This window comes from Triturus cristatus, chromosome 7 (genome assembly GCF_964204655.1).
Source record: "Triturus cristatus chromosome 7, aTriCri1.1, whole genome shotgun sequence".
Classification (NCBI taxonomy): Eukaryota; Metazoa; Chordata; class Amphibia; order Caudata; family Salamandridae; genus Triturus; species Triturus cristatus.
The window spans coordinates 410,635,987-410,660,463 of NC_140590.1; the positions used below are offsets into that span (position 1 = coordinate 410,635,987).

Below are 24,477 nucleotides of genomic sequence, written 5' to 3' on the forward strand. Positions count from 1 at the left end.
CTATATAGACAGGTAACTGCCTTAAAGGTACTCGCCGCTAGGACTACATACTGACAAGCCATGGAAGTCCGCGGTTCAGATAGCTCTTCCCTCCAGTGCTTTTGAATGGATGTAACGAGGGCCGAATGAAGCAGAAAGTCCCCTCCAGACAGATCGTATCTATCCTGTAGGGCATCGAAGGGAAGGAGGGTGTCATCTTCATACAGGTGCCCCAAGGTAGACAGGCCCCTCTCCCCCAGGCAGTCAGCGTAGTCCAGTTACCCCTGTGCGGTAGAGCAGTACACATGGCTAGAGGGATCTCAGGTGCATACGCACGCGCAATCTGCGCCCTCCGCTGACTCCTGTTCCAACACAGCCGGAACGTTCGTATCTCACCAGTGAGTGCTGCAAGACGCAATGGCAGCTTACTACACCGCTTATACACTATTCCATACTCCCTTTGCCCTTACGCACACCTATTAATTACTGTGCCGTAACCCAGATTTATTTATTATTCCTTTTGCAATATTTGAATCAAGCTTTTTTTCTATTTTGCCCTGAGATTTTTGTTTGTAGGTCAGAACGTCCTCACACAGGGTATTGTTAGAAGTTACGTTTCTCATGGCCTCAGGGCAAGGACAGGGCCACGGCTGCAACTGGCACACGTGTTCTAAGAGGCACCCTCACAGAAGGAAGGGTTGAGATCTCGACAGTATTCAGAAACGTACGATAACCCTTATCTCTGCATTTTAGGACTCAACACTATCACTGTGAAGATCAGGCCCCTTTACCAGCCAGGAGAACATGGACATGCAGGCCAACAATGGACAAAAAAGAATGTAAAAGGGGACAGTTACTGCAACACAGAAAACTCAACCATGGCTATTACCCAAGGTGTCTTTCACAGCATCCGCACAACGCCGATCTCTTACACTTGGCTTGTCCTCCTCCTTAACTCGAAGCAAAGCGTCGCTGTTGACAATTGTGTAGCCTGAGGGAGCAAAAGAGAAAGTAGTTACATTTTATACAAATGAGCCATGCACAATGCAGATCTTTTTGGACATGTTCATGTCATGTGTGCATTACAACGAAACCTCGACCTCCGTACCCGTCCAGAGGTACAGTTTCGGTCGGTGCAATGACTGTCCTCAGTAGAGAGAGAGCCCTCAAGTAGCAGGCGAGCTGTAACTTGCACATAAAGTCTAGTCTGATATACGTGCAAGCTTAAACCCGCACCCATGATTAAAAGCACGCCATTGACTTGACTATTAGCTATGCAGTAGGCATGTTGCCCTAAGCTACCTGATGTGCTCCAAAAATGAAGGGTTCCACCATTTGTTTTTGGTGAAACTAGGAACTCTAGGACAGGGTTATGCTCACTCCACACAGGGAGTGGTGATATAGGAGGTGTAGTGACCCCAGGCTAAGTAGCCCATTGGTTACTGCCCTTCACTTCCCTTCAAGTCGCTAAATCTAGTATTTGAGGGAGCCCCTGGAACCAGAAAATCAGAATTGACTGACTCAAGAAGAAGAATACCAAAGAGCCACAAGAACTGAGGTGCAGCAACTGACTTGGTGCCAACCCTGCCGGATGGCTAGATGCCCCCGACAATTGTGACAAAGATGACTCGTCCTGCAGCTGTTCAACCTCCAAAGGCCTAAGAGGGCTACCAGATCTTCGCAAAACAGCCAGCATATCCAGTGGAGTAGCGGAGCTACTTCCCTGCATTCTGCAGGCACCAGAACGCAAGCTCTGGTTTACTGAACTGCCCCCGCCTCACTAACGCAGCAGCCACCTATGATGAAGTGTTCTGTGCTCCCAGAGGCCAGCCCTGTCTCCCCAGTGAAAAACGACATGCAAGAACCCAGGAGCACTCCAGCAGCCACGACTTGTTGGTGGTCCAATCCGGACACTGACCAGCCGACAACGGATGCCAGCACCACAGAAGCCATCATCTAGAGTGACGCAGCTGTCCTGTTGTGTCCCCATCTCCAGGTCATCACCTGAAGCAACTGTCTGACTGCCGTGACCCGACACCTCAAAGCAACTCTGCGCCCGAGGCTCACAGCCCAAGTCAAAGTGAACTGACTGTGTCGCTAGTACGTAGAGACCTCCAAGACCTAAACTCACCTTTGAGTTTAGATGGACCGGCCCCCCTTGTCCATGCCGGCAGTCTCTTTTTGAAGGCTCACCGAAACAGAGAGCCTCTTACCGCGTGACTCACCGGACTAATAGACCACTGCACACGAGACCCATAGCCCGAGTCCAGATCAACCAGGGAGAGGAGTTGGTCTAACGGTTAGGGCGGTCGACCTTGAATCTGGTTAGCTGGGTTCGAGTCTCGGAAATGATGCTGAACATCCTGTGATTCTGGGCAAATCACTTAATCTCCCCGTGCCTGAATGTGTACTCATGTAAGGCAACTGGTGCTATGTAAAGCGATCTGATACCCGATTCGGGTCAAGTTTGAGCTATATAAAACTCTATAAAAAGAAATTAAAAAAAAAACACGACAGTGCACCCCATCTTCAAGGACTCTAAAGACCGAGCCCTCCTTTGGGTTCAAATCGACTGTCCCCCAGTCTCTGCTTGCAGCTCCTTTTTGAAGGAACCATTTTGCATGGACTTGAATACACATCACACGAGTGCTGCAGAGCCGACCAATGTGGACCTGTTGGTGATGCCTTGTACCTTGGCCCCTACTTAGCTTAAGTCCTGAAGAACAGTCCTGTAAGTCGTTGACAAGTGGTCCTAGGCAGTGTATGTTTTCCTCATAGATTAACAGTACAGCGAATACAGTATTTTCTATTTTAATGCTGAAAACCTATCTTCGAAAAGTACTTACCTGATCACGAAAATCTTGGTGCATAAAATAATATAAAATGTGTTCTATTTTATTAATTGGTACAGGATTAATATATTGTGTGTGTGTCTCATTTATTGACTGTGTGTGTGTGTGTATAACAAAAGTTCAACATTCCCCCTGCCCGAACACTCTACCAGGATAGAGCATGTAGGATTTTTTAAGAAAGCTCTGTAAAGCAATAAGGGTTGCCTGGACTCTAATCGGTGTACTTCGTTTTGAGACACCTTCCTACAACTCTCCTCATAATCATTAAGTCATTCATGTGTTGTGGCCAGATTGTTTCTGCTCCGCGTTTATTCACAATCACAACTCACAAAACTATTCCTCATATGGTATAGCTCTACCATGAAATTTGCAATATCAATTGCTTACTACCATGAAACAGAATATCCAAGATCCTTCCTTGGTATACTATGAAGACATTATGGGTTCATCACAATTGCATGGTGTTAAAACTGAATTTCAAGCTTGTTACCTATGTAAAGAAATTCTGACTCCAAAACAAAACTCAATAAAACTATCATGAGAAAAAAGTACTTAATATGATTTTCATATGGAATAAAATTTGGTTTAAAATTAATTCTACTTTTTGCTCCACCAGAATCACCCAGACACTATTCTTTTATTGTAATAGTTTACTTTTTATCCCATGTTCTTTATATAAAATGAAAGTTTCCAAATGATAATCTTGTAATGCCAACAATACTGAATTTTTTACATATGTTTTTTCTTTTATTTCCTCAAGTTAATTTGCTTTAGAAACAAGTATGGCATAAATTAGTCATATTTGTTAAATTGCCACTCCATTTGACATTTTACATATTCTTCTGTAAATACCCAGATATTTGGTTTTCAGATATATTAATGGGCGAGTTTGTTGATCTTCTCATTGATAGTGTCCTACAACTGAAGTCCATTAATAACATATTTCTTTGGCATAAACATAGATTAGATACAGTTAATTTACCTTCTGTTCATTTAGCCATTAAAAGAGATCTGTTGTGGTGGCCTTGGACTTCCTTTTTATCAATACTAATAATAATACAAAGACTAAGGTTTTTAAACCTCCTTGATAAATTACATATAGGTATAAAACTTTTATTTTTTTATGCCATGTCTTTAGTGTGCAGATTATAGTTAATTTCTGTTTGTCTATATTAGACTTCTATGGTGTTATTCATTATATGTAGGAAGTTTCTTTTCTTGTTAGCATTTCGAAAATGCTAATTGATTTATCAATGCCTTTTTCTACATTTTGAATAGAGATTTTTTTTTTTTCATTGATTTGACTTTGCCGTTTTAAATGACACTCTTTCATGTAGAATTGTAATGTGGTATGTACATCTCTCTAATATCAGTTTGTGTGATTACTATTGCCAATATTGTTATCTGAACATTTTTTGTTCAATAAAGCACTTTTAAACTACTAAAAGAATGGGAAGAGTAAAAAAACTGAAAGAAATGTGCACCTGCCCACACAGTTTTCCACATCGGACCACCTTAATGGTTGTTAGCTGCTACAGATGTGTTATTTAAGCAATGAAGCGACATAAAACAAAAAAAGGTGCGACTTATGGATAATCATGAGGCTAATGGCAAGCTGTATCATGCACTCACTCCCTGTCCGGACTCCAGCTGTCTAAAGAAGATGCTGCTCCTTTGCACTTCCATTCAAATGTAAATTAAAAAAAAAAAAAAAAAAAAAAAAAAGAGGAGGACAACCAGCACCCATCTCTAATTCTAGCACCGGATTATCTAGTGATAAATGGCTGCCTTTTTGTAGGGTAAAACTTGTATCTGCGAGACAGCAGCACCTTTTTTCTTTCCCTCACACTACTCTTAGGGTACCACAGCGATACGAGAAAAGCTCTCCCTCTGTAAAGCTACACGTGCATGTAGCCCATCTCTCTGACTTGAACATGAAAAAAACTGTTTAATCTTGCACACTTTCAGGTTTCTGTATTTTTAATATATCTCTAGGCTTGTACACATTTAAGCTTGTGCGCTTAGTCTATTGCACTTTTTGGATTTAGTTTTTTTCACAAACCCAACAAATCTTATGCAGTGTAAACTTTGTGTATTGTAGGTTTATTTACTATTAGGTGTGGTACTTTTAGCACTATACTTCAAGCAGGTGGATCTCTGGTCAGTGCACTTTAAGGAATATGCCGTATTATTTCTGCGATAATGCATTGTGGGAAATTGATGGTTATACGGCACCATACAATCGGCTATTAGGTGTGCACTGTTGCATGTTTCTGTATAGAACACATACTCTAGGTTGTTGGCTTCTTTTGGACTGATAAAATGATATGCTTGGCTTAGACAGTTCTCACTTGTGTTATTTGGTCCTTGCATACAATATCTGTTGGATTCAAAGACAGTAAATGTACTGCAGAAAAACATGAATCGAAGCAAAGCAATGTGTGCTAAAGGATGATGCGCAATGTAAAACCCACAAGCGCTGTGCACTGTTGCATATTTCTGTATAGTTCACATAGTCTTTGTTTAAGGCTACTTTTGGACTATAATTTTATGCTTGGCTTAGACAATTCTTACTTGTGTTATTGGTCTTTGCATACAATTTCTACTGGAAACACAAGACAATAAATGTACTACTGAAAAACATGCATCAATGTAGAGCAATATGTGCTAAAGGATGATGCGCAATGACAAACCCACAAGAGCCTGTGCACTGTGGTATATTTCTGTATAGAGCACCTACTCTATGCAAATAGCAACTTTTGGACTATCATTTTATGCTTGGATTGTACATCAGTAAAAGGCAACAGGAGTATAATCCATAGACCACGCTGAGATCTGGGTAAGTAAGTAAAAACTAACAATAATGTCTCAACCGGTATCATTGAGGAAGGCAAATATATATGCATGTACAAGACATTACAAAAGGAAAAAGGAGACTTGTGTTAAGTTTTTAGAAAGTGCTCATGGCATCATGTATTTAAAGTAATAAATTATATAGAACAGTTATATGAGCACTGTGGGCATTAATTGCGATGGCAACCCAAAAGGACTTGGTGCACTATTGTGCTCGTGACACACAAGGTGACGGTGCAGGTGACAAGTGAGAAGACAGAGGAAGGCCCAAAGTGACAAGGTGAAAACAATATATATACAGAAATATATGGTTCATCAAGAATTATTATTTACAATGGTTGATCATGGTTTGGCTAGACCTTTATGTGAACTATAGTTGAGTATGCGCCGCAGATTGCGCTGAATGGTCGGTCGACGGCGTTTCGATCCTATTTATTCAAGATCATCTTCAGGACCCGGTTGCCAAGTAAGGGGTGCTGTATAGGGGATGTAGGGGAGAGATCAGGGAGGGATGGGACAGGGGGAGTGGTGCACGTTGAGAAGCGGGAGGGGAGCGAGGGGGGCAAAGGTTTGCCTTTCTGTGGCGGTCAGGGGGCAAACATCAAGTGGCAGCATGGCTTGAAAAACCAGTGTTCCAGCATAAGAGAGTTTGGGACACCGGGCGGTGTGCAGCGAGGAGGAGCGTCTGCGTGATGGAAGGTACCAATGGTTCTAGGTGGTACTTAAGGGAGAAAATGCGGTAAATTGCTGGAAAAATGTAAAGGGAGACCGCGTGTGACGAGGCGCCATGAGAATGCAGGCTTACCTAATCTCGAAGTTGCTCGGGAGTCAGAAGGGCAAATCACAGGGTCGGAATCCTGGTTTGGGGGGGTGAAAGGACTGAGTGGAGCGTCCGCGTGGTAGAAGGTACCGGTAATGGAGGGGGGTACCTGGGGTTGAAAATACGGTAATTTTACTGAAAGATCGTTAAGGGAGAACGGGTGTGAGGAGGCGCGGATGGAATGCAGTCTTACCCAAGAGCGAGGTAAATCAGGACACAGAAAGGCAACGTACAGGGTCGGAGCCCCGATCCACTGAGTGCGGTGATGCGGGGAAATCGGCCGGTAATAGATTACATTCTTCTTATATGGAAGGGCTCTAGCGACTCATTGAACTCCTTTGTCCAATGGCTCAACCAGTCACAACCTCAAATTCACATCAGATTACAAATCCAATGACCTACCATTTCTAGACATCGCCATACATACGGAAGATGGGAACATTGGAACCACCCTTTATCGCAAGCCGACGGAATACATTACTACAATACTCCAGCTACCATCCACGCAGCCTTCGATATGGTCTACCCTACGGCTAATTCTTGCGCATTCGTAGAAACTGCAAGTGGCGCAAGGATTATTCCCGGGAATCAGACATCCTCCGCGACAAATTGATCATCAGAGGATATCCGCCACGTTTGGTCTCCTGTGCCCTGAAAAGGGCATGGTACTGCCACCGCGACCTGCTCCTGACACCCCAAGCCAAAAGAGTGAATAGTAGGATTCCTTTTGTGACACAGTTTAGTCCCTGCAGCAACCAAGTGAACAAAATCATCAAACGCAATTGGTCCATACTGAGAACACATGAGCCATTCCAAGAACCTCCTGTCTTCTCCTACCAACAAGGAGCTAACCTGGGCAATCACCTTGTCCATGCCATCACTTGGTCTACAAAACCAGTACAACAGAGCTCCATCACTGCCACATGGGGCTTACCACCGGTTGTCGGACATTACAGATGCCAAACCTGCATTGTATGTGCCCTTACATCCAACACCAAAGAATTCAAGGCCAACAACAAAACCTACAAACTAAGAGCTTTCACTAACTGACGGTCCCAGAACGTCATTTACGCCATTCGTTGCCCTTGTGATCTTATATACATCGGCCAAACCACCCAAATGGTGAAATAATAATACAACACAAAAGCAGGATTCACTGCAAAGTATCGACTGCCCCCCTGGTAGCGCACTACATTGAGAAAAACCATAGCGAGCTGGACATTTCCTGGCAGGTGATCGACCAGCACCTACTGCCTATCAGAGGTGGTAATCTCCAAGCACTACTAAACATGAGTGAGTGCAAATGGATTACTCGTAATTCAGTAGACCAGGGTCTGAATACCATTGATGAGTTATGTTATGTTATTGGTGAAGAAGGAAAACAGGCTTAAATTGAATAGGAAAGTTTTACGTTTTTTCCTGAACTGATAAGGGATGTAAAGGCTACAGAGCTTTGCGGGGGGGCGGTGGAAGGGGGGGGTAGAGAGAGTTCCATGACCGCCAAATAAGACAATGAGCTGCCCCCCTTTCTTTTCAGATGGATTTTGGGTACGGAGGCCAGGCACATGTTCGAGGAACGCAAGTGTCTGCCCGGGACATAAAGCGAGAAACGTTTCCTCAGATACATTGGGCCGTATTCATTTAGTGCTGCATGGGCCGTCACTAACGCCATAAACAAGACCTTAGCTTTTAACGGCAGCCAGTGCAAATTACGGAGATGTTGCCTCACGCTAGTATGTTTGGGTAGGTCCAGCAGCAATTGCGCAGCGGTGTTCTGCACCACCTGCAACTTATTCATAAGGTAGCCAGGGAGACCAAGGTGTCCAAGGCCCCTATTACTGTTTCTTTGGCGGAAAGAGGCAACAAGGGCAGAAATTTTCTGAGCATCTTCAAAATGCCGAAACATGTACCTGTCAATTTGCTAATTTGATTGCCAAAACTAAGTTTTTCGTCGATCCAAATCCCCAGGTTCTTCACAGGAAGACCCGAGGGGCATGGTCGCGGGGCATCAGCGGGCCAGCAGTGGTGAAAAAACAGCGAAGGGAATTCCCAAAAAAACAGTATCTCTGTTTTATCTTCATTGCATTTCAGCTGGGCTGAAGTAAACCAGTTGAACACCGCAGACAGACAGGTTCTAACGTGGTCCGTACTGGACTCGTGCTTTTTTCAGGTGAATAAAAGGTGGGTATCATCAGCATATGCTACTACTTTAGCACCAAAGTCCTAAGCTAGCTGGATAAGAGAGGTCATATATAAATTAAATAACAGGGGACTCAGTATGGATCCCTGAGGGACACCTGTTTGTACAGCTTGGATGGTAGATGCGAAAGGGGGGATCCACACTTGCTGGGTTCTACCGTCAAGGAAGGACTTTAGCCATTCCCATGCTGCACCGATGATACCAAGCCTCTGCAATCGTGCCAGGAGGAGAACATGGGGGACAGTATCAAAGGCGGCAGATAGGTCCAATAGGACCAAAACTGCCCTGCCCCCGCGTCTAGTGACTCCCGAATGGCCTCTGAGATTTCCACTAAGGCAGACTCAGTGCTGTAAGAAGTATGGAAACCAGATTGAGCAGGGTGCAACAAGCCGTGTTGTTCGATATAGGAGGTCAGTTGTTTGTTCACTAGTTTCTCACAGACTTTGGCCACGCCTGGAAGCAGAGAGATAGGCCGATAGCTGGAGGGAATGTGAGGATCCAGCGTCGGCTTTTTTATGAGGGGGACCAGCATGGCCTGCTTCCATGTGAAAGGGACCGAGGCTGACCCTAAAGATGTGTTAATCAGCTGGTTTACCAGAGGATTAATGACTTGAGCTGTGCGGGCCATAAGTATTGCGGGACACGGATCAAGAGGGAAACCAGACTTTAAGGAGGTCAAGGCAGCCAAAGACTCCTCAAGGAGTATGGTTTAAAAAGAGGAGAAAGTAATTTCAGTGTCAAAAGCAGAATTGAAATCCGCAGGCACCTGCATAGTCTGGGCTGCTGGTGTATTAAAGAGCAGTTGAAGTGATCTAACTTTAGTCATAAAAAAGGCAGAAAGCTCTTCGCACCAAGGTGTATGTGCATTGTTAAAAGCTTTGGGAGAAACATAACTTTTTACAATGTTAAATAGTGCCTTGGCATTGTTGCCCGACATGGCGATACGGTCAGCGTAATAACAGCATTTCGCTCCAGTGATCGCCGTATAGTGAGTTTTTTGGGCTTTTTTTCAATTCCATTTTGTCGGATGTATAGTAGTTCTGTCTCCATCTTCTTTCCAGCCTTTTGCACTGCTGTTTCTGGGATTTAAGCAAAGGAGTAACCTAGGGTTTTGACAGTGGCATATTAAGGCGTCAAGGTCTGACCTGAGGCGAAAGATCACAAACCACCTTCTTGATCCAGTTATTGAACTGCCCCAGAGCCAAGTCCAAATCCTCCGGGAGATGTAGCAGACAGTCGGCCAGCGCGGTGCACAAAGCTGCGAGATCGATCTTATGGGGGGCCCTATGGGTAGCAGCACAGCGAGGCCTAGACAAGGAGGAACCTTTGGCCATATTCCAGGAAAAGTAAATTAAATAGTGATCAAGTGACGGGCTGCGGAGGGTTCACCAACAGTGGCAGACTACAACAAACTGCGTCAAGCGTATGGCCACCACTATGAGTCGGAGAGCAAACGTATTGAACAAGTTCGGCAGAATGCAACAAGGCTAAAAAGTTGCGCGTATCATGCCCATCAAGGTTGTCCATGTGAACATTACAGTCCCCGAGGAGCAAAAAATGGGAGTAACGCAGAGCTCTGGGTGAGATCCAAGTATCCAATAACTTAGGGAAAGGGCCTAAAGGGCCAGGGGAACTGTTCAGCACAATCCCCCCCAAACAATAGTAGGGGGGAAATTTTAATGCAAAAATCCAGCGCTTCAACATCAGGAGAGTCCGTAAGCTCCGACCCTGTGCGTTGCCTGTGTCCTGATTTACCTCGCTCTTAGGTAAGCCTGCATTCAATACGCACCTCCTCACACGCAGTCTCCCTTAACGATCTTTCAGTAAAATTACCGTATTTTCACCCTCCATTACCGGTACCTTCTACCACACAGATACTCCACTCAGTCATTCCACCCTCAACCAGGATTCCTATCACAGACCTATTTTCCATGCTTTGCCTGACAGTGGATCGGGGCTCCGACCCTATGATTTGCCCTTCTGACTCCCGAGCAACTTAGACATTAGGTAAGCCTGCATTCTCATTCCTCTTAACAAGCGGTCTCCCTTTACGTTTTTCCAGCAATTGACCGCATTTTCTCCTCTAGGTACCACCTATAACCACTGGTACCTTCCATCATGCAGACTCTCCTCGTCGCTGCACACCGCCAGGGGTCCCAAGCTCTCCCACGCTGGAACACTGTTTCTTCTTTGGGCAAGCCACGCTGCCCCTTGACGTTTGCCCACTGACCCACACAGGTAGGCTCACCTTTGTCCCCCCCTCGCTCCCCTCCCGCTTCTCAACGCGCACCGCCCCTGTCCCATTCCTCCCTGATCTCTCCCCTTTCCTCCCCTATACAGCACCCCTTACTTAGCAACCCGGTCCTGAAGATGATCCTGAATAAATAGAATCGAAACGCCGTCGACCGACCATTCAGCGCAATCTGCGGCGCATACTTAACTATGGTTCACATAAATGTCTAGCCAAACCGTGATCAACCATTGTAAATAAAAATTGTTGGTGAACCATATATATCTGTATATATATATTTCTTTCACCTTGTCACATTGCGCCTTCCGCTGTCTTCTCAAATGTCCCTTGCGCCGTCACCTTGTGTGTCACGAGCACAATAGTGCACCAAGTCTTTTGGGTAGCCATTGCAATTTGTGCCCACAATGCTGATATAACTGTTCTGTATAATTTGTTACTTTAAATACATGATGCCATGAGCACTTTCTAAAAAGTAAAAACGTCTTGTACATGCATATATATTTGCCTTCCTCAATGATACCAGTTGAGACATTGTTGTTAGTTTTTACTGGATTGTACATCAGGCCCTGCTGGTTTACTCTGCCCCAAGGTCCACCAGAATGTTTGTGTTGACAAGGCTACATCTATCTGTTAAAACTGCAGCCATGTCCTTTGTTTTCCAGAGAAGACCAAAGCCCACTTGTACAAACTGCTCAGGGTAGCAGGCATATAAACCTGAACAGGCTAGTTCGGAGTCATATGTTTGAATGAACAGATTAACATGAAATGCCAATTCACTATTCCCTTTTTAGAACTGAAGACACGTGCATGCCAAGCCCAGGCCTTTAAAACTGTTATTAAGGCTGCATGGTTCGTTATTCTGTAGGTAGTCTTTCATGCAGTACAAAGAGGACTTTTATTTGCAGGGAATTGCTTTTCACATGAAGAATGTTGGAAACAACAGAGAGGGTTTTCTTTGAAATTTGTCTTACGTGGTTATTCTATTGCAGTAACCATGTTTTCTGTGTGAATCGTGTATTTATTAGATATGTGTTTTCAATTTAGATAGAACCTCTGTAGATAGGAAGGCAACAACGAAATAATGCAACTTTAAGTTTCAGAGTGCTGAGCTGGAATAAGCCCTTTTAATCAAAGGTCGAAACATGACAGAGAGAACAGATTCTGAGTTAAGAACAGCAAACTTACCTAGGGAAATCAGGGCTGAGTGGATGTCTTGCATCACATTCTTGTACAACTCCTTCTGCCATTCCCCCATAAGCCGCCACTCCTTTTCCGAGAAATAGGCAACCACATCACTGAATGTCACAGAGGCCTGAAAATAGAGGAACCTTGGTATAAATCGTGAGTAATTATAGTGTGTGTCCGTTTTTCCTACTGTGATTTGGCTTCCCTCCTTTCATCTCTATTTTCGTTTGTACGGTGTACAAGAGCATGGCAGGGAGGGTTATTTAGGCATCTGTGCATGTTTACTATGGACAAGGGGTTGAACCTATAGGTCAGGATGTAGAGCTGAAACCTGGGGTGTGTAGCAAATGCAACTGCCGTCTTTCCATATACTTTGTGAGGATGTGAGTTATCAAAACTTCCTTATCGATGACTTGTAATATCTAAATAAATAAAATAAATAAAATAAATTCCTTTAACACTAAACGAGGGAGGGACAGGGAGTATATTCGAAAAAGCTAGGTCCAGTACCGTTACTCCCAAGAGATGCCAATTTGTCACCGAGTGGTAACTGTTCCTAGGAACAGTTATCACACGGTGACAAAATAAAATAAATTCCATCAACCCCTTTCAAACTCCCTTCCAAGAACGCTGCTCAACAGTGTGGCACAAGTCAAACTGATTACAGCTCATAACTTACCCTGATGGAGAAACATTCAGTCACGTTCATAGCTACCGAAGTTGGAGCCTGCAAAACCTAGAGTTACAAATGCAGAGACAAATATGCAGAGCTCTCCTGAAGAAGAGGCCTTAACCAACAAAGAAATAACAGCCATCCAGTTGAATCGATTAGAGGAAACCTGCAACAACAAAAAAACATGCAAATCCTTAGATTACAAACTAAAAATAACTGGCAACATTCCTCTGATGTAATGGTCTGATCGCTTCCTGGTAACTTGATTTTACATCCTAAATCAACAACTTCTTCAATCTACTGGGGAACAAATAACTACACTACAATAACTACACATGAACTATATATGATTTCTTTCAAAACTTAGTTTTAAAATCCAGCTTGTATTGGCAACATGATAGTTGTGCACAACGAATACTGCAAATGTGGAAAGATGGAGGGTTATTACCCTACTCCATTTTGCCACATTAAAAAATTAAAAGTGAAGGCCCAATAATAAAAATAAAAAAAAAGAGTGGATGAGTTCAGCCAAAAACAGTTCTCTTAAATGGATTCAAATGGGGCATAGATTTTTTTTTTGCAAAGTTTTTCATAGAGCGAACCCGAATCCAATCAGGTATCAGTGCGCTTTACATAGCACCAGTTACGTTACATGAGGACACACACTCATTTTTCTTTTGTGAGGCACGGGGTGATTAAGTGATTAGCCCAGAATCACAGGATGTTCAGCGTCATTACCGAGACTCGTACCTAGTTCCCCAGGTCCGGGGTTGAGCGCCCTAGCCGTTCGGCCAACTCCTCTCCCCGTTAATTAATAACACAGTTAAAAAGGCATATTTTGTTTTACCAGTGCCTGATGCATGAAGTGTACTGTCCCCAGAAAGGGCAACATGCTCTCCGTCAAATGGAAAAGTGCAACTGTGCTCATTTAAAATCATTTTTACTTTTCTCTCTGTTTTTCTAAAATTTTTCATAGACTGCATTTTGGAGTGTCTTAATTAGTACTACAATAGTACTGCTAAAGGTTTAAAAAAATGATTTTCAGGTAGCTAAAAGTGTAAATCTTCACCTCCACCTCGCCTATCTTTTCTAGGGGAAGATCCTCACACTAGTAAGTTTACTACTTTTAATTAACTCTATACCTATTCTTTGATAAATAATGCATAATATAATTATCATAAAGAGGCTCCAGAGTCAGGGCAAATATCTCCATACGGTAAATTATAGGGAAAAGTAAAATAATTCATTAAACTTGAAAAACGTTAGTGGAACAATTTGCTACAGTACTATTATCTTAATTTTGAACTAAATATTTTATTTAAATATATTAAGTGAAAATTATTTTTCTGAAGTTAAAATGTAAAAATAAATTTACCAAAAGTAAAAAAATATTTTATTCTTCATTAATAAAACGAATGTATATAATTAATTAAAAGCAATGTAAATATAGTTCAAGAGAAATTAATATTACATTTATTTATAAGCTCAAGACAGGTTAAAAATGTTATAATTAATAAATATAGCTTTTAGTTTTTTTAGCACTATATTCATTTAAACTTTTAACTATTTTAAATAATTTAACATTATTTCCAATTACATTATTTTCTATGGGAGGGTGTTACAGTATCCGTGTTGGCCATGTGTGGTGTTGGACTTCTGTGTTTTTTTTTTGTCATAGTAACCTACACTCATACATTTTGTTCCACTCCTTGTTTTAGGGGGTGGAGAAGTATAGACTGTTAAGTAACTTTATACTTGGAAATAGGTGAAAGTTGGTGATGAACACAACGAAGACGGATCCTTAAAAAACAAACGAAGACACACCAAGGATCAGAACAGTGCCCCTAGAATAGTGTCTTAAGTGGTCATGCCCTCGAAGGATCCTGAAATACTTTCCACCACTTTGCAGTAACATTCAAAGTAGATATACATGTTATTTCCAGTTACACAATTGCATGCAATTTACAAAACCACCCATTACCTGTCTCTCGAGATACATGCTGTTTTGTTGGAAAACTCAAACTTCCTTGTTTGTATTGTATCCATTGTCCATGAAGTCTTAAATCAGGAAAGAGAGATGAGTGGTGTGAGGGAGACACCCTCCTGTTTGAGATATCATGTGTAGAGGGGCCACAAGAACCTGCAGCATTAAGACTGGTGGTGCTCTTGATGTACAGCAGTGGAAGCAAAGCTACGTGCCAATGAGAGCTGCAGGCACCAGAAAGAGAAAGACTGCTAATTTTCACTGAACAGATCAAAGGCTGAAGGAGACATGCCCACGGCTATGCATATCAGCAGTATGGCTGTAAAGGCCAGTATGGGTGGCGGCAAGGGTAATGTGGAGCACAATAATTACATCCTTTACTTGTTCTGTTCATTATCATTACGCAACATAAATGTATATTGTGCACTGCTCATCCTCCAAAGAATATCCAGGCGTAGAAGTTTCCAAGTAGTGGGATGCCTGTTCTACCTAGGCTGTTGTTGGTAGGAGGGGAATTTTAGAAGAGCCAATTTTAACAGTTTCCAGAAGAATGTGGGATTTAAGATGGTGCAGATGTGAAGAGGAAGAGAGTTCCAATGCAGGGGTACCTAGTAAGAACAAAATCTACCATCCGTTCTAGCACCGTAACTCTGGGGGTGTGGGCTAAGGACCAGAAGGAGGAGCGCAAGACTTCTGATTGATTATAAGGAGATTTTCATCTGGTATTAGGGATCATACCATAAAAGGCTCTGTGGGGGTGGCAAGGCAGTTTGAATATGGCTCTTTTGCGGTCTGGGAGCCAATGGAAGGATTTGAGAGAGATGAAAAACTGGTGCGAGCTGAAAGGTTTATTTATTTAACAGGCTGCTGTTTTCTAAATGGTTTGGAGAAGGGGCTTCCTACCTTTCCAAGAGTTACTGGTGTTCAATGAAAATCATTTCTAGCTACTAATATAATTAATGTTGCAGCAGTGACCTCATCAGACAAAATTACATCAGTTCAACAGCAGTAACCACGTAAGTGCATCAGGCAGAGTTATCAACTAGTAATGTAAAAAACAATCTGAGCAAATGTGGAATGCCTTATGTGGGTAATACAGAACAGCCATAGCTCCAATGCCCCAAGAACCAAGGTAATAATGCTAGCAATAAGTCTCCCTAACGTCACATGATATATCGCTCAAATATCAGTTCTAAATATATTTAGGAAATTCAACCATTTTTAATAAAACATCAGCATATGGCTTCTGGACATACAAACATTTTCATCTCATATACACGCTTTTCAATTTTGGAATACCTATATTGATTCAACCAGGCAAATTCTTATTAGGCTGAATTGCACACAGAAGAGCTCCTCACAGATAGCTGGAGTAATACCAATTGCTCACAAGCTTGTTGGAGAAACCTGGTTTGGAGTATGTGCAGAAGATACTCAGCAATCAAAAACACAGAGCATTACTATAGTCTAGACAGCTGGTGATGAGAGCTTTTGTAGTTTTCCTACAGTTCGGATGGATCCATTCAAAACTTTTCTGTAACATACAGAGGATCCCGTAGAAGGTTCTGCAGCCCGCCATGATTGTTTTTCTTTATTGATAAAATGTTACCGGTTTCTCAAAACTGTCAAGAGTTGTGTGACCTGGGCTTACACTCTTTGCATTGAAGATTACTTTGCTGTGAGGCCTCTGTCATTATGTTCTCCAAATATTCAGTTTACACTCATTACTAAAACAGTTTATCAATCTATTGTCAAAAAAGAGCCAGTGTCCTTTAGACTGGGATTTAACATTGCAATATACTGGTGACTGCATTAAAATTTGTAGAAAAGACTCTCTGACAAAGTTACCTCTAAACAGTTGTTATTACAAAGAGAGCTCTTTCAGTCCAATTACAGATGACAAAGTAAAACAGCACTAATTTAAAAGCACAAGACCTCACAACATTACCACTCAGGAGGCAGTTCTGTTCTACAAAACCTGGTGGACTCAGAAGTACTGGACAATTCTTGTAACAAGTACTGCAGCTCATCACTGTACCTCATAAATGTGGTCTACCTGCACAGCTCACTTGAAACCGCAGTAAACTTCTGAAAGGTATGATGCGGATACCATAAGCCTGTTTGTGTGCATCTCTATTAACGTGGATTGTGTAATCCAAGGATAATCCGCTGAACAATGATGAAGTTTCAATACCACTAAGACTGTGGTCCGCCTGCCCAATTTAATGCAGGCAGACCAAAGGTTTAATCACTGTGGAGACTACTCCGACTCCACCAGGATTACATCTCTCAGACAGCTCGACGGAGTAAAGGTTGACAGAGCCTGACCTCAATATTTGCCCACCTACACAAGGTCAGTTTTCATTGCCCATCGTCACCAGGAAAACCCTGGCGGTAAGGGGTGGTAAAAACTACTAACTAGTCTCCTCTGGTCTGGTCTCCTCTCCAAGGAAAATAAAGTGAGAAGCTTTTTTCTATTTAATAAAAAAGATCCTGCTTTGGAATTTTCTTTTTGAAAGAAAAAAAAAAAAAAAACATACGTTTGATGACCCTTGCATCAAACTTTAAACAGCACGGACAAGAAAAGTGACAGTGGTTCCTGGCAATGCTTTAGAAATGTAAAGAAACTGACGGACAGAATGCAGAACAATGTCATACATCACCCCAGTACAGAGCTCTGGGCTTAAATCCATCGCTTTTTGCTCCCCATACCCTTCCAGTTTGAACCCAGGCATATGCAAATCAGTCTTGACCCTGCTCCTGATGGGAACAGTCCAGCCCGAACTGCCAGGCCAGGTCCTCACTGGACTGGGAACAAGAATCCTGGGACCGGTTTCGGGGTTTCACCCCTCATCAGCCAGGCTAGCTTGACTTCAATGGTATGGAGAGCACGGGACCCAGGTTTGCATTGTGCAACATTCCGTCCATCATTTGTTCCTTTTGCATTCATCGCCCTAAGTAGGAAGGGTATGCCCAGACGTTAATCTCATACTCACTGCGCCACTGGATTCAAGCTAGCCTGGCTGATGAGGGGTGATGTCCCGAAACCGGTCCCAGGATGCTTGTTTCTGGTCCAGTAAGGACCTGGTTTGGCAATTCATGCTGACTGTTCCCATGAGAAAAAGGGTCAAGACTGATTGGCATATGGCTGGGTCCAAACTGGGTTGGCATGGTGTGCAAAAGAATGATGGATTAAACCCAGATTTTTGTGACTGGGGAGAATGTTTGCATTTCTCAGCATTCTGTCCATCAATTTTTCCTAACGCTTTAGAAATTACAGAAAGCTTGCAGATCATTTTAAAATTTGGTGGATGGAGAAGTCTTGGCCTGGCGGACGGTATGTCCTCCTGCAGGCCAACAGAGATTACTCCGTTTGCCAAGATATAAATCAGGCCCTATGGCAGTGTTGACACACACAAACATTTTTTTAATTTTTTTTAATGAATATGATTGAGAATAAGTTCTTCAGAACCATACTAGTAGGTCCCTATATGTACAGCCATTTGTGTCCTTAAAGTATATATGAACCAACAACCCAATGTCACGAAAACACTACCTAAAGAGCAATCTCAGACAGTGAAACAAAACAATAGCTGAAATGACTGATTTCTGCCAAATATATGAAATTGCCGCCAATTTTACTAAACTAGCCGAGCAAGGTCAGTGGTGCCACCCTTAAAAGTGCAGACGACTTATAAAGAAGTCTATATGCTATCTGGCTGTAGATGTAACAGGGCAGCTGAGAAGTACTGGGATCATCACAATCAGTGGTCTCCAACGTGCAGCTCATGAACATGTTGCTTATGACATCATGAAGAGCTGCTTGCCAGGTTATGCCTAAAACTATGTCTTTTTTGTTATTGCTATGTCATATCCATGACATATGTTGGATCCTTGGGTGTTAGGTTCCATTAAGAATGTTTGTTGTAGGGATTCTTTTATTGTCATTTGAGAGTTGGGGTTGATGAGGAGAAGTCATGCCTTGTGAGGCTGAATAAAGCTTCACTAGAAATTACATGAATGGTCAGTGTATAGATTCACGTTTCTAGCGCTGTCACTGCACGAGTTAAGAAATCACAATTGAGAGTTCTGTGGAGCATGAGTGACAGCTGAGGAGGCTTGAGGACGAAGGAGGTGTGCACTGTTGGTGGTGTTCATTTCTACAAATAAATACTCAATAATCAGTTCCAGCTTTGAGTATCGACTTGACAATTTGGTGACAAGTCAATTTGAACACCGCCCCAAGGACACAGAGTATGTTGTTGTTTATTTTAGGTGCTGTCCAGCCTCGTAAAAAGATCTTGAAAAAATGAGTTTTTAACATATACTGCTGTTAGGAGTTAAACAAGTGCACCCTCTTAAGAAGTGGACAGTGAAGCAGTATTTCTAAGAGGTATTTAAAGAATTGTATTTACCTTGCAGCGCTTGGTTGAATGACGGGCGTGCAAGCATATGCACAAGCAGCTTGAAAGATAGTTGCGTGGAGGAGCTTGGGGCTTTGGAGGAGATCGTGGCTGCACATATGCATGTCCAGTGAAGTGGCCAACAAGCAATAAAAAAAAATATGTTGTGGATTTGTAGAAAAAGCCCCACAGGCTTTAGAAAACGGCATCATACAACGTACGGCGGCCATCTTTTGGTATCATCTTAATGGAAAAGCATTACTTTCCGTTGGCATTTTCAACAAGTTGTGGGGTTATAAGGTATTTTTCAGCACTGTTGCAACGTGAATGGAGGAAAAGGCATTTTAATGGTAGACTGACAGCGACAGGCACGCTTCTCCTCTAACTCAGCCTGATATATGTGGAAGCCAACGATTGCCATTGTTTCAGCGACACATGCTTCTGTTCTTACTATGGTATTACAACATCTGGCAACATGACAACCTGTAACGGGAGGTGAACACACCACACTGTTTTTGTATTTCTGCACAGCAAACTAGTCCTCTCTTGTAGTCATGAGTGCACAGAATTTCCTATTGGAGCCTCCAGAAGCATTTTGGCCAGCTGGTAGCTCTCCATATATGAAACTGGTAGAGTGGAAATGGTATTTTTTAAATTACATAGCAAATGTGGATGAAGAAGGTGCAATGGCTCCTGCGCAGAAAAAAATATTTTTTTACATTCTATTGGACCAGACGAGTTAAAGAGTTCTGAACAAATGTCTAGAGGTGGTGGCAGCGTTTTTCTAAATTGCTATTGCCGATTTTGACCGATATTTTTCGCCAAAGGTATCGGTGTAGTAAGATACAACTTATTTAACAGGAAACCAACAAAACTGTAGATGACTACGTGGCAGCCCTTAAGTCATTGTCTTTAGATTTCAATTTTGGAATAATATAAAATGAGTTAATAGTAGATCAGGTGGTGATGCATGTAAATGACAGAGCCATTAAAGAAAGATTGTGGGTTAATGGAGATGCTAACATGTCTCAGAACAAGCATTGAAAATGCAATAGGTCTCGCCTTTGATGAAGTTAAAGCCATTTGCTTTGCTTATGGCATTCTATAGCAAAGCAAATGGCTTTAACTTAATCAAAGGCGAGACCTATTGCATATTTAATGCTTGTTGGTAGGGAGATTAAGTGATTTGCCCAGAATCACCGGATGCTGAGCCGATGCTCGATCCTTGTTCCCCACTCTGGCCGTTAGGCCACATCCTCCAATTCTGGGAGTTCAGACTAGATTAATTTCAGCTGAAACAAATCGGCATCTTAAAACAATGTAAGAGTGGGGAACATGAAGTTATCCGGGGACCTTAAATACAAAGTGCCCCGTTTTGGCCGCCCAGCCTTAGATTGTCTCAAGAGCATATTTAGCTTTGCCGTTGCCTCCGATTGACTCTGACCGGCAGGCATTACTAATCAATCAAACGCTCGATAAGGACTGTGGTAATCTAACTAATACAAGAAACAAACCAGCAAATGCTCGCCTCTGTTGTTGGTTGGAGGGGACACCTCGTCCTCCGAGGAACACTTCTTACAACGTCGGGGGTGGCCATGCTGCACTATGATAACCATGCACTACTCGAAAGAGCCAGCCTGCTGGAAAGGCCACCTCACCCGCAGGGAGGTGTTTACAGAAGACAGCCCCTTGATGTTTCCCCCACTGTCCGGGAAGAAAAGTCTTTTTTCAGGTAGGGTAACGATTTCCTAAAATGTTATCACACCTTTATCCTTTCCCTTAATCCGCTGGGAAAGTTACTTTGTTTAATTAAAAAAAGGGTGAGAGACGTCCCTAACCTTACAAACCAGGCTAAACGGCCCCTTGATATTTATTCCCCGGTCAGGCTTTAGCGGGGCATTATGGCCCGCCGGAGCGTGTGATATTCGATTTGAGTTTTCGGGCTGTATGTTTTTTGCTGCTTGTTTTGTTTGGGGGGGCTACTCTGAGTTTCCAGTGAAGGGCGTTGAAGCGCCCCTGGACAGGGGTGAACAGCAGCTCGGCCTGGGAGGGGGCCGTGTGTGTTGTTTTGACCCTCTTTCCTCCCTTTGTATGGGCCTGCGTCTGCCCAGCCGCCTCGGAGCAGCTGTTTCAGCACATGGCGTAGGACCCCCATGGGCTGGTGCCCGCTCCGGAGCCTTTGAAGGGCCTGCCAGGCTTGTGCTGGGGTGCTGTGGTCGAGGGAGGGGGAAGACGTGGGGGGTTTGATTGTGAAGCTCAAGCCGCAACACACCGCGCCACAAAACTTAAAGTTTCACTTGCAGGACACCGCGATCATTTATTTTATAACTTTAACACTGAGTGGGGGAGGTGAAGGGGGGGGAGGAGGGGACTATGATACGGGAAGGCACCTTTACATCTCATTCCTTATTTCAGTTTGGAAAGGAAACGTTACAGAGATATGACTTTTGCAGAATCAGTGAGTGAGAACCAAAATGCGCAATAAAGAAAAAGTGAAACCTTGGGCTTTCGCACCTCACTGCACCGCAATTTCCGAATGACCGGGATTAAAGTCGACGAGGACGCCCAGGATGCAGTTTGCTGTGCGTGCCTGTCCGCGACAGAGACTTTTCTCTTTTGGAGCCGTCCCACTTGGGCGGACTGCCCTGCTGGCGTAAAAGGTTTATTATCTTCTTTATGAGGCCATCTGTTTCGCCCCATAAAGAAGATAAAAAACCTTTTACGCCACCAGAAGTCAGACGAGCCAGTCCAACTGGGACGGCTCTAAAAGAGAAAAGTGTACGTCACTGGAAGCTCTTTTCCAATGGCTGGCCACCGTTTAGCATAAACGGTGACGCCAGCCAATGGAAAAGAGGGGCGGGGCTTAAACCCAGCTAGTGAAAGCTACCCAAAAACATAAAATTTCGCCAGCGACACTGCGCATGTGCTCAGCCTACGCTAGCCGAGGCCTAAAGTGAGGAAAAGCAGTCTGAGAAAAGTAAAGAGGGTGGAAAAAACAAGGATGGATTGAGGAGTTAGGCTTTAGCAAACAGCAAATCGTGCCCTGCATTAAAACAGAAATGCTCTGATTGTGGTATGCTTGGGCATTTCTCATAGGCGTGCAAGAAGTGACGTGGAAAAGTTAAATGTTTAGAAGATTACTCTAGTGAGGATGATTCTACTCGGGAGGTTGATGTATGTACATATGTTTTGAATATTGCAGATTCTTACACTAATGTGTTGAACATTGGAAATAAACAAGCATTTGCAAGCAATCGGTCTCGCCTTTGGGACCTTATTTGCACCTAGCTATGTGCCCTCATTCCTCGCCCGTTCATTGACAGTGCATTAACTAATCTCCCTGAAACACATCGATACAACTTGTGCTTGCTAAAGTGGTAAGACTTGTTAGCAAGTTTTCACTAAATTACCCCCGCTCCCCCACTTAAAATCGCAGGTGCATGTTCACGATCTCGCTGGCATCCCCCCTGCGTCGCAATTCCGGCATTTTGTGGGCATCTTTTCCACAGTCTGCATGCTCTCAAGTGCCTTGGCGGGACATTTGTTTCCTTGTGTGCTCTATATGAAAAAAATACACTAACTCCTGCATAAATATATACACACACACACACACACACACACACACACACACACACACAACGTGGTGCATTCCACAACAGCAAGTGTACCACAGGAATAAAGACTACACGTCTTCAGATAAAGCTCTACCTGCATGCACGATTGCACGTGAACTTTATTGCTACCATGCTGGCTTGTGAGGATTTAATGGGTTTGAGGGCCAGTGATACGGTAAATCACCTAATACACACATAGCTGCAATAGGCCAGTGTGCCCAAGACAGCTTTTAAAAATTGCCTGCGTGCCCTATACAGCAATATGCCCCACTGGTGTGCCTGAAAAAAGTCCCCATGACCTGTTGAAGATCTCAATATTGGAGAGAGAGAGAATTGATAACGGTGTGTGTGTGTGTGAGAGAGCGGGTGTGCATGTATGTGCATGTATGTGTGTGTGTGCATGTATGCATGTGTGCGTACGTTTTAAAGTGACCCTGCCAGAAGAATAATGATGAAATCAAGGAGATGAACACATGATGATATTATTACTCTAAAACCCAGAGATTAAAGATAAACACATTTCAATAAACACCATGCTGTTCATTTCGAGTCTATTGCCTTTCATAGTTCATATTATGTTGTTAGGATGTTAGGATCTTATGTGTGGTATGTCTTCTATTTTGTATGCTCTAATGGCCTCATGTCTGGTATTATTTGGCTTAGTACTTACATTAAAAATTGGCCATAGTTGTGTACACTTACTAGAGCTTAGTGGCTACTTCAGTTTGGCTAATCGGGGTCATGGCGCTCTGATTAACGACCCGTGCTGTTCTAGTTAAAACAAATGCCCCAGATGTAAAAACTTGCTGATAATGTATAGCTGTCTAGCGAAATGCGGTACGCTTCTCACTTACTATGCGTCTTTTGGTGTCCGTCCGCCTCTGTATTACCGGTCGGGAGAACTCGAGACGCGTCTTAGGAGTCTTTTTAAATTCAGTGTTCGAACGTATGAGGTTACTTTCCTAAACGTGGCGTTGTGCGACACCTACTGCTGGGTGTAAAGCGAAAGGTAGAAAGCAGACTCAAATGGCATCACCATCTTTGATGGCTGTATGTGCGCTAAAGCGATTATAATTATATCCGCACTATACAAGGCCTATTTTAAAGTCACCCTACAGCTATGTTTAATATAAGGGGAAAGATCACACTAAGATGGCATTGTCCTCATTAGGAATTAGGGAGACGCTAAAATGCTTATAATTACATGTAAACTGCACATAGCCAATTCATTGGTAAAAGAAGGAAGAAACAAGTTGCAGAAGTGAAGCAATTGCATGCTTGTATTGCGCATGTGTTACAGAGTCAGGCAAAATAAGCCGTCAGGAGCGCGACACCAAAAAAAGAGTGCAATCAGCCAATCCCACAACAAACAAGCATTTCTTAATGCAATAGGACTCGTATTTACGCGAAACCTATTGCATTGGAAACGGGAGGGTGGGGGACCAGGAAGGCACAAACTGGAGTGAGGGGGTGGGGCCGAAAAGTCACGGACTGCGGGAGCAACACAGGGCCAAAAATAGTTTTGGAGTAAAGGAGCCAATAGCCAGGGAAGGATATGAATGACAACATGGCCGTCAGGAGGAGGGACTAAGAAGTTGAAAACAAATCAAAATGCAGCATTTATGGTTGAAGCCAATGAAAAATAAGGCTGGAAAGTGGGCAG

The 24,477-nt window shown here is 43.2% G+C and overlaps 1 protein-coding gene across 3 annotated transcripts in view; it reads right to left on the minus strand.

Moving 5' to 3' along the window:
- LOC146809816 (uncharacterized) overlaps positions 1-24,477 on the minus strand; it is a 187,841-nt gene that overhangs the window by 48,544 nt on the left and 114,820 nt on the right. For all 3 annotated transcript variants that reach the window (XM_085616672.1, XM_085616671.1, XM_085616673.1), the window contains exons 2-4: positions 12,820-12,979; positions 12,141-12,267; positions 869-970 (exon numbers count right to left, since the gene is read on the minus strand). In XM_085616672.1, the coding sequence (XP_085472798.1) occupies positions 869-970; positions 12,141-12,267; positions 12,820-12,849 (259 nt within the window). In that variant the 5' untranslated portion in view covers positions 12,850-12,979. The remainder of the gene's footprint in view (positions 1-868; positions 971-12,140; positions 12,268-12,819; positions 12,980-24,477) is intronic.